The sequence below is a fragment of the Myotis brandtii genome, unplaced genomic scaffold, assembly GCF_000412655.1.
Source record: "Myotis brandtii unplaced genomic scaffold, ASM41265v1 scaffold82, whole genome shotgun sequence".
In the NCBI taxonomy this organism is placed as follows: domain Eukaryota; kingdom Metazoa; phylum Chordata; class Mammalia; order Chiroptera; family Vespertilionidae; genus Myotis; species Myotis brandtii.
In genome coordinates this window covers 9089382-9100325 of record NW_005371324.1, presented here as the reverse complement: position 1 = coordinate 9100325, position 10944 = coordinate 9089382, and the positions used below count along the sequence as shown (strand labels likewise).

General features: G+C 36.3%; 1 protein-coding gene across 1 annotated transcript in view; it reads left to right on the top strand.

Annotated features, from left to right (window-relative positions):
* Positions 1–10944, top strand: part of PPFIA2 (protein tyrosine phosphatase, receptor type, f polypeptide (PTPRF), interacting protein (liprin), alpha 2) — a 485860-nt gene that overhangs the window by 400979 nt on the left and 73937 nt on the right. The window contains exons 18-21 of the mRNA XM_014531636.1: positions 838–1075; positions 3604–3633; positions 5836–5966; positions 8551–8705. Coding sequence (XP_014387122.1) covers positions 838–1075; positions 3604–3633; positions 5836–5966; positions 8551–8705 — 554 coding nt within the window. The remainder of the gene's footprint in view (positions 1–837; positions 1076–3603; positions 3634–5835; positions 5967–8550; positions 8706–10944) is intronic.

Below are 10944 nucleotides of genomic sequence, written 5' to 3'. Positions count from 1 at the left end.
GAAATTATAGCTAATTTGCCTACAAATGTCAGGTGGTCATAATAATCTGGCCACTCAGTGTATACACCTTCTTGAAGCTTGTTTCTATTTAAGCTTTGTCATCTCAAAGGGGTCTATAGCAACAGTTTAATTTTATAATTATCTATCATCTGTCATCACATTTTTTAAAAGTATATTTTTATTGATTTCAGAGAGGAAGAGAGAGATAGAAACATCAATGATGAGATAAAATCATTGATTGATTGCCTCCTGCACGCCCCCTACTGGGGATTGAGCATGCAACCCAAGGATCCTTCAGTCCGCAGGCCAATGCTCTATCCACTGAGCCAAACCAGCTAGGGCCATCTCCACATTATTAAATTGCATGGTGTTTATTTAAAGGTGACTTGGCTAAGTACCTTAATGTTTAAAAAATGACTTGGTCATTTATTTGTCCAAATGAAAATTATGAATGACCACTTATTTAGGATTTTATCAATTATACTTTGTTATTGGGTTGGAGGTAAGATTTAATAACTTTGTTGGAATCTGAGTTTCTAAAACTCATTTATCAGCGCAGTAGTTCAAATGTAAGTTTAAGATTAATGGCATACATTAATTATGCAGGCAAGGGGTTTTGTAGGTTATAATATCGAAGTGGAGAGGAATTATGTATCACTTAGAAAGTGATTTTCTAAATTTCAGTCTGGAAGTCTCTTGAATTTAATGAAAGTTATATTCCCTAGAGAAAAAAAGATGGAACTACTAGATTTGATATAAAATATTCACAGAATTTTTAATTGACTTATTAGCATTATCAGAGCATATAATGGATCAAAATTAAACTGTATCTTTCAGGCTAATTCAGGAAGAAAAAGAATCTACAGAGTTACGTGCTGAAGAAATTGAGAATAGAGTAGCAAGTGTGAGCCTGGAAGGCCTGAATTTAGCGCGAGTCCACCCAGGGACCTCCATCACTGCCTCCGTTACAGCTTCTTCACTGGCCAGCTCATCGCCCCCCAGTGGACATTCAACGCCAAAGCTCACACCGCGAAGTCCTGCCAGGGAAATGGATCGGATGGGAGTCATGACACTGGTATGCTGATGCGTCCAGAGACCCTTTGCTGCCACTAGGATTCATGATACATTAGTTGATACTGATTAGGTGTTTCCTCTAGTCTAAGGGCTTTTGTGTATTTTATTATTTCTTCTTTTTACAACAACCTATGTGGTAGGTACAGTTATTAATCCCATTATGAGATGAGGATATGTAATCTACATCGGTGTAACTTTCCCTAGGTTATATAATAAGTAAATGGAAGAGGTTAATTAAAAGGCAAATAGCTAAAATAATAGTTGATACACCGTAAAATCCAGCACAAACGTAATAAATGGAGGATAAATTAATCATACTACAGAAAAATCTGAAATGTGTATTGTGTTTCTGGTAAGAAGGTTGTGAAGCATCTATAAAAGTTCACAATGGCTGTGTGTGTGTGTGTGTGTGTGTGTGTGTGTGTGTGTAATATATTGCCAAGATGTTTAATTCACTTTCTAATGACATTTTAAAATAAATATGTTGCAATCATTTGTGATGTGGCTAGTGAATTATATAGATAAAAACTACCTTATAAATAATTGATTTTTAAGTTTTTATTTTACCTTGATGAAATTTCTGTTATGTATATAAATGTAGGTATCTCTTTCTTTGATTATGCAATTGAGAACTTAAAGAGAAAACTATTTATATGGTGAGGCAATATTGCCCACAGCAAACTTTGTAGTTATGGGACTCCCATGCAATAAAATCTATATAAGAGAAATGGTGAATTTTTTTTAAAAAAAGGAAACATTTATCTCCTTAAGACATTAAGCCAGTGAGTCCTCTAGTCTCTGCTGACTTCCATACTTAATATTAAAAATAGAAGCACAGACAATAGCCACTCAGAAAAAAGAGCAACTAATCAGAACCAACTCCAACCAGATACAGAGCAAACTTTTAGCAAATGTACTAAGATATACTAAGGCCATAACTGAGCTACATTATGATCTACTTATTTTAGAAATCTAGACATCCCTCTGATTTTATTAACTAAAATGATATTGTCTCTGGCTTAGTTTCTGCCTGTTTAGTACATGCTACATATTGATGACCTACTTGTTAACTACAGCTAAGTAAGAATCTTGGTCCATAGAGAATAATTTATTCAGCATTCAAGGCAAGGAAACTGGTTGTTTCTATACTACTGTTATTTACTTACATTTTTACAACATAGTGTTTTGAATTTTTAAGTATTTTCATGAACACTAGCATTATAACCCTTGATAGTGTTATTATTTTATAGTAATAAGATAAAATATTTTTAATATTTAGATGTGGCATTTGTGTGACAAGGGTACCAGCGCTCTTAAGAATTTTCTTGAGTAGTCATTTATAAATAAATCAGTGGTAAATGAACATTATCACACTATAATTTCAGTACTTAAAATTACTTAGAACATTTTCTGAGGGTTAACAAGTATTTAAAATGTTGAATATCTGACCTACATAAACAAGAAATAAAATCCAGAAAATCTTTATTACCTAATGAAACATTGTCATCAAATAACAATAGTGTAACAGATTTTCTTTCACATGTAGAAAATAGTGAAGGAAAAATAATATTGTTGGGTATAATTTATATTTGAATATTCAAAGAAACATTAGAAATTTTAGGGACAGAAAATATAGATTGCAAAGACATTGTAATTGTTTGGGTTGTCTATGTGTATATGTTTTGCAATCATGTTTATTGTTGTGTTGCATTTATTTTTATTAGTGTATCCACTTTTACCTCACCACGAATACATAAGCATAAGTGACATGTTAGCAATATCTAATTAGAACACTGGATGGGGTAAACCTACCCATTTTCTAATAACAACTAAAATGTAAAGTATAATGGAATAGTTTAACAAAAATTATTTTATTTTCATAACAAAAAGCAATAAAGATATTAAGTAAATAAGGTTCATATGGAATCATAAAGAATTAGCTTTATAAAATATTCTGTAAAAGAGTGTTGACAAGAAAATAGCAGCTCCAGAAACATGTTATACTGAGGGCTGAGCTTGTGGCACTTGGGAGTGGGGGATGCGTTAGAGTCCAGGAAGATTGAGATCCCCCAGGAACAGCCCACCTGCCCAAAGGCGGCCCAAGGCTCTGCACAGTGGGGGCAAAAGGCAGCGTTTGTAAACTCCATCTATATGCATTGAATATGTGTTTATGCACAATTTTTTCATGGCCATTTATATTTTACGGGGAGGATTTAGTTCCATTTTTATTTCTGGCTAGCTCGCTCTATTTGTGCTTTATGCTTCCTAGAGCCCATGTCTCCTATCTGATGCCTGTGCACAGGTGACATGCCCCACCCATGCCACCCAGGAAGTTCCCTCTCTAAAGGGACTCCCAAGAGGAGTGCTCTTATAATGATTGTAACAAGTAAATGTAAACACACTTATCTAGGGAAAAATGGAATAAAAAAACAAAGTCAAATTATAGATACTATTTAAATTTGTAACATGGTTAAGTGATAATCATTAACTAGTTGTGTTTTATGTTGCTTTTATTGCTGCCAATCACAGCCAAGTGATCTAAGGAAACACCGGAGAAAGGTACTGTAAATACCTTTTATATGACTACGAGTTAAATATTGTTTTTTTTTCCCATGAGAGCTTTAAAATTATATTCCCTGTAGTTTAAATACTGTAGTAACATAAAAAAATATCAAAAGTATTTAAGCATTATTGAATTCTTTAAATATGACTGTAAGAGCAAATGTTTTAAAAGAAAACTATTCCCTGTAGTTTAAATACTGTAGTAACATAAAAAAGAAATATCAAAAGTATTTAAGCATTATTGAATTTTTTAAATATGACCGTAAGAGCAAATGTTTTAAAAGAAAAAATTTTCTTTCATGCTTTTTTGGGTCAATGATTAGATTATGGGGACTAAGTATCCTGATTTTCTACAGAAGATTTAGAGTATTGCTGGTACAAAAATTATCTAGTTTACTATCTCTACTAGAACAACAGTAAATGTAGGTCTCACTATTATTCAGGTATAGTGAGGCCAACAGGTCAGGAGACAACTGCAATGAAAAGATAACTTGTTAAATTTTCCAAGAGGATGGGCTCACCCAGGGATGTAGGGCCACAGGGAAGCCAGTATGGTCAGGAGACAGAGAGTGTGGGAAAGCATGGGCAGGAGACTTTATTCTGGTTTCTGTGGGAAAGACAAGGCGAGGTAAGGCAAGTAGGGTTAGGATTGGCTGTTCTGAATCATTTGGGTGGGCTCTAGGGAGGGGGGCTGTCTCTAGTTGTCTAATGCCTGACCTGGATGATTACGGCCGAGGAATATTGCTTCCTGGAGTGTAAGAGCAGATAGATAAGATGGTATGGGATCCAGATCTGGATTGATTGATTTTCATGTGGAAGGCCCACTCCGGGGAAGTGGTTTGCTTTCTCTAGGATTTAGCTGGCCCTGGGAGAGGCAGTCTCTCCTGGCTCAGGATGGCCCCAGGCGCCAGAGCATCAAGAATATAGAAAATATGCAAATATAGTTAATACACTGCCTTCCTGTTCAGAATGAAATCAAGAGCATAAATATTGAAGTAGGGAATAAAGTTATATTTTGACAACATGTGTTCTCACTTCTAAAATCCCCCACTGAAAAGATGTCCGTGTTGTGATAACCTGACTATGCATTTTCAGTAAATGTGCTCTAATTTCAATAAATTATTTATATTCTGGTATATTAAAGTAGATTCCAAAATAGCTTTTTCATAGCCCCTGTGTTATCAACGGGGTGCCCTCTGTGTCCCCACCTGTTGTTGCCAGTGGAAATGGAATTCTTTCAATGTCAAAAGGAAAGGAATTTCCTGAGACTTGCACAGAGGATGAGTGACGTTTATTTCTATGGAATTAAAGCATCTAGGTTTCCAAGGCTCCATTTTTCTCTCTTGCCATGGAAAAAGTCCAATCTTATTCTCAATGGGGCTAGGATTAAAGCCACGGCCCAGAGTTTCTGCTCCATATTAAAGCACAGTCCAGTCCGGGATCTGGCTAACTTAGCTTGTGTTCCCAGCCACATTCCATTGCATGTGGGGTCCACGTGGCCATGGGCCATGGTGCTGCTTAAGGACACATGGCAGGCTAGCACACAGGTGAGTGTGGGTCACCTAGCAAGAGAGCTCAAGAGCTGGCAAGAGGACAACAGAGAGAGGATTATAATTGGGAGCTTAGCCAATTAACCCTTCAGAATTTCATGTGCTTGCGGTGCCTCCACCTCCTAGCCAATTATTTTTCTCAGGTTAGATAGGCAGGCAAGCTATGTCACACTGACTTCACTGCACAAGCACCCATCTCCCCCTTTGTTGGGTCCCTTCCTCCAGTGAACTGCAGGGAATGGACAGGTGGTTCCCTGGGGAGTGTGAAGTTGCAGCTTCCTGGTGAAGCTGCCCAGGTGATCATGCTTATAATGTTTGGCCTCCCCTTTGCTCCTTTCCTATTAATATTGACTAGCTAATTATGACTATAACACCTGCATATTGATCTTTGGTATTTATTTACTGTTAAATATTTTTGTAGCAGGTCCATATTTACTTTAACTGGAGTGTCTACTACACTTTTAAAGAGTTATTAAATTAACACTCTTTAATAATGAGAATTTATATATGTAAAACCTATATGCCCCAAGTTTTTGGATTGTTTTTGTGTTAGATTTCCTCAGATAGCCTTGCCTTGATGATTCTCCATTTTTATTCATTTCAGTTGAAATTTAAAGAGTTCATCTGAATACATTGTTTTTACTTGTAGATTGCAGTGGTGGAAGAAGATGGTCGGGAGGATAAAGCAACAATTAAATGTGAAACTTCCCCTCCCCCGACCCCTAGGACCATCAGGATGACTCACACCCTCCCTTCTTCCTACCACAATGAGGCCAGAAGGTAGGACTCTCCCAGCACAGGACACAGTGCCCGCGCTCCTCCTGAAAACAGTCCTCTTCCTTTCAGTGTGGTCAAATAGACTGCTGAAAATTTTATATAACATATTTTATTTCAACTTGTGAAATAAATAGAAACAATATCACAATTTTCACAATATTTGTGAAAAGAACAAATTTTCATTCTGAGATCAAATTTTTAGTTTTAAAATTGACTTTACATTTGTGGTCCTGTTATTAGCCAATACTTATAAGAATAGCTCTTCTCTCTCAAATGTGGGATATAAAACTGAAACTAGTGAACACAAACAGCAGTGTGGCGGTTGCCAGAGGGAAGGGGATGGGGGGAGAAGGGGGTCCTAATATATGGTGACAGGAGAAGATTTGACTTTGGGTTGTGGGCACACAATGCAATATACAGATCTTGTAATATAGAAACCCACACCTGAAACTTATATGATCATGTTGACCAATGTCACCCCAGTAAATTTAATAGAAGAAAAAAAAAGAATAGCTCTTCTATTTTTTGTGTATATTTTCTTTTGAAATAGAATCAGGCTAGATGAAGAACTTATTTGGAATAGTAACAAAAACTACAGGGATTCTAGGATGTAGGGGCAGAGAACTTTATACCTCTTTCCTTTTAGGTTTTTTGGCTGTTCTAAATTAAATTGACATTAGACAGATTAACAGGAAAAAAACAACATATTTCACTCATATGGGAGCCCCATAAAATTAGGAGATTCCCTGGCAGTTGGTCTTATATTGAGGCTTACATACTATCCTGAGCTAAGAAGAAGTGGTTAAGGGTCTGGAGCTTCAAAAGGGAGGAAGACAATTCATAGAAAATGAGATCTTATGTTTGGTAAGTAAATGTTCGATATTGAGGCTTACATACTATCCTGAGCTAAGAAGAAGGGGTTAAGGGTCTGGAGCTTCAAAGGGGAGGAAGACAATTCATAGAAAAATGAGATCTTATGTTTGGTAAGTAAATGTTCACCATGCTATGCAGATAAGTCCTTCTGATATAAAAAGTTTTCTCTCTTAACAGCTCTCTTCCTGGTCCAGGCCCCTGACCTAACTTCTTTGGGGTAGTTAAGGGGGAGGTATAAAGCTTCCCTTGGGAGTGCTGGACTCTGGCTGTCTTCAGCTTAAAATAATCCCCAGGCCAAAGTGGTACATCCCAAGGTGGCATATTCTGCTCCCATCAAGGACAGGACTATACATTTGGCTTGGAGTGTAAGAGTAATTAAGGTCTGAAAAGTCCATGATGGTGCCCCATTTCCCTTTAGCAGACTAGGCACACCACCCTTTGGGTGCTGCTGCTACTCAGGCAGAAAGTTCTTAGAAAGGAACACACACACACACACACACATTTACAAAATATTAAAGGAAAAGATAGGGTTATATCAGGAAATATACCACCTGTCATAATGACATTTCATATTGTCCTTTCCATCTACCTTAAAAATTGCAAGAAGATCTATATAATAATTAATGACATAAATAAATCTAAGCATGCAATTTAATCTTAACTGTATGTCCTTTTTCTGTCATCAATTGCAGCATATCTAGATACATATTTGATATAAGTGAACATAACAATGATTAATACTTTAAGTAAGAATTTGCCTTCTAAATACTATGGGTTTTACAACAAATATTTTTGAAAACAGAGCTTTTTGTTCTGGTAAGCACTATTTCTGTTGTGCTTATTTTTAATTTCTAATGCTTCAAAATAGATACTTCCTTCACTGTCCAAAAAAAAATGAATTATATTGTCACATAAGAAAAGCAGTAGTTTTTGAGTTTAGGGATTGTGAACTCAAATTAATTAAAATGAGTAAGTAATGTTAAATAATTTATTATGTCATTGTCAATTGAATAGCTGTAGAAAAAAGAATGAGGGCAATATCTATTGAACCTCTCCTATTAATACAGTGTCAAGTACACTGACCAGGAATGGAACCTAGACCAACTGCTTGAAAGTCATTTCAGCTTATCATGTACATCAAAGAATACCTTAGGATTACAAGAAAAAGTATACAATGATCACTAGGGTATATGATTTGTTACTTCTGAATCCCAACCAGATGATTTTAAATTGAGTGAATTGGGTTCCAAAACTGAGAGAAAGAATGCTAGATGAAAATCCAAATGAAACCATCCATTAGACTTCATTATTAGTTATATTTAAATTTCTTATCATAGGTTATTAGGTTTAAGATTTTAAAAGCACTCAGAAACAAATAGGTAAAGGGTCAAGTGATAAATAATAGAAGGTCATTTAACATGTAGTTAATAAAGCCACCTATGTTTACTGATTAGCTTGAGATTGTACAAAAAAATAAGGGAGAAGATCATTTGGAACAAAAATAAGTTTTTTAGAGAAAATTTGGAGGTTCAGGGCCCTAAGGATGTGAAACCATACTTCAGTTTGACTAAGAGGAAAGGAGAGCAGAAAGGGAGAAAACTTCAGAAGTCTACCTGTTTCTCCTTTCATACCTTTATAAAGGAAGCAAGTCTTGTGTGCATACCTTGTGGATGTTGCATTAAAATGAGCACTTGCCCTCCTTTGTGGTTTGCAGTAGTTTGGCTGCCTCCCTGGAGCCAGACAGCTTTGGGCTTGGCAGTGCCAACAGCAGCCAAGACTCTCTTCACAAGGCCCCCAAGAAGAAGGGAATCAAGTCTTCGATAGGACGTTTGTTTGGTAAAAAAGAAAAAGCTCGGCTGGGGCAGCTCCGTAAGTATGCGTGTCTGACTTTCTACTGCTACTCGCTTCAGTCGCTTCTGAGTGTCCACCTGTTTTTTTTATTTCATTTTATTTCTCAGTTTTCTCTTTTTTTGCTTTTCCTACCAATGAAAATGGAAGATAAGAAAGGATGGCATGGAAAGCAATGTGGTTGAGGAATGATAATGTCCAAGAACCAAGTCAAAATTTTGAATCATGTCCTAAGATTTGGAACTGTTAGTTGAAGAGTTTATCTCATAGGGAAGAGAAATACAAATTAAGCTGAGAGTAGTTATGCTAGATGGTATGGAGGAATAAAATTGTCAAAATAAAACTATGATAATTTTCACTTGGTTCCATCAGGAATAATAAATGACAAGGAAGGAATTCTTAGTAATTCATAGAGAAGAATATTTGTAAAGGGGTGCTATTTGCCTTATATAACAATTTGAAAATCTAGGTTAATAAGGTAATCTTCAGATGTGGTAGATCAGTCAATGTGACTACACTGTTAGCCCCTAACCATGGAGGGACACATTTAGTATACTACATATAATGTATTTTTACAGATGTATTACTAGCAAAGGCAATATGTACATGGAAACCCCCCATACATAAAAATATACAGCCTTTCATTTAAAACAAAACAAAACAAAACAAAACTATTCAACATGTTTCTGGCCCAGGAATGTTTGCCTGCTATGTCCTATGTTTGTCCTATCCAAACAGCTACAAACAGGGGTTCTGAAACCCAAGATCCATGATTATGCATCAGTAATTAGAATCCTGACTGGCTTGATTTTTAATTTTATCAGAAAGCATTAACCTATTTTGAAACAGAACAAATTAAGCTGTGTTAAAAATAGCCATGTCAAACAAAGCTTGTTTGTTTCATTGACAAAGTTGTTCTGTAACAGAACAGTGGACAAGATGTCAAAACGGGGTGTGGATGATGGAAAAATTATGTGGCAGTTATAATTGGTTGAGTAACACTGCTGTAATAGTGCCAATCAATAGAGTGATGCCACCTAGCTCAAGGTTTCTCATGGCTTGGTTATGACTCTCTTACTCTTCTTGTTCAGCACATCCCCTAATTGCTTGGACATAACATTTCAACAACACAGATATCTGATTTATGGATTACTAATATGGTTATGAATCACAAATTTTAAGAAATAGACTTATTCGTAAGCACTGTCTAAAATGTGAAATATGGAGGCTCATAAATATTCGATTCTAAACATTTTTCTAAGAAAAATTCAGATATTTCATGTGACTCTAAAGTCAATATATTAGTCAATAAGGTAGGCCACATTGATTGACATAACATTGGGACAAAAGAAGACTTTTCTATTCTACTCCATTGTGGTAAGATAACAGCCAAGGAATAGTATGCATTTCTGTTTACTACACTTTTAGAGGCATAGCATAACCTTAGCGCAGTGGTCGGCAAACTCGTTAGTCAACAGAGCCAAATATCAACAGTACAACGATTGAAATTTCTTTTGAGAGCCAAATTTTTTAAACTTAAACTATATAGGTAGGTTCATTGTTATTAACTTGATTAGGGTACTCCTAAGCTGGCCTTTGCTAAAAACATCCGACCGACACCCCCCACTTCTTCTAACGTTACTTCTTCAAAATAGACTCGCCCAGGCCGAAAACTGACTTCTGCGCATGGGCCACGAAGTTTCAATCCCACTGTACATGCACGCCCGCATGTGGTATTTTGTGGAAGAGCCACACTCAAGGGGCCAAAGAGCCGCATGTGGCTCAAGAGCTGCGGTTTGCCGACCACTGCCTTAGAAGAAGGTTAGGGGGGAGTATTTAAGCTCATGTACAGGATTGAACTCATGTGAGAAATAGACACATAGATGGGTGTGTTTATTCTTCTTGCTGACCCAAAGGTATGGCTGATTGCAAATATTTGAAGAGCTCTTATGTGGAAGAGCTGTTGGCTTTTTCATTGTTAAATGAGGGTACAAAACTAGAACTAAAGTGTTAATCAAAGATTATCTTCATCTCAATGTAAGAAAGAAGTGTCAGAATTATATCCAAAGAGCTGGCTTTTGAGGTAAGGCCTTCTTTGTTACTGAAAACTAAGTAAAGTATAAAGCAAAAGCTGGGTAAATACTAGGAAAATGTGTTGTGGAGGGGATCCAAGCATTGGAAAGATAGTTAGACTGGATGACTTCTAAAATCTACTTCAAATCTAGTAATACTGAATCTATGACACTCTAACATTTAAGCC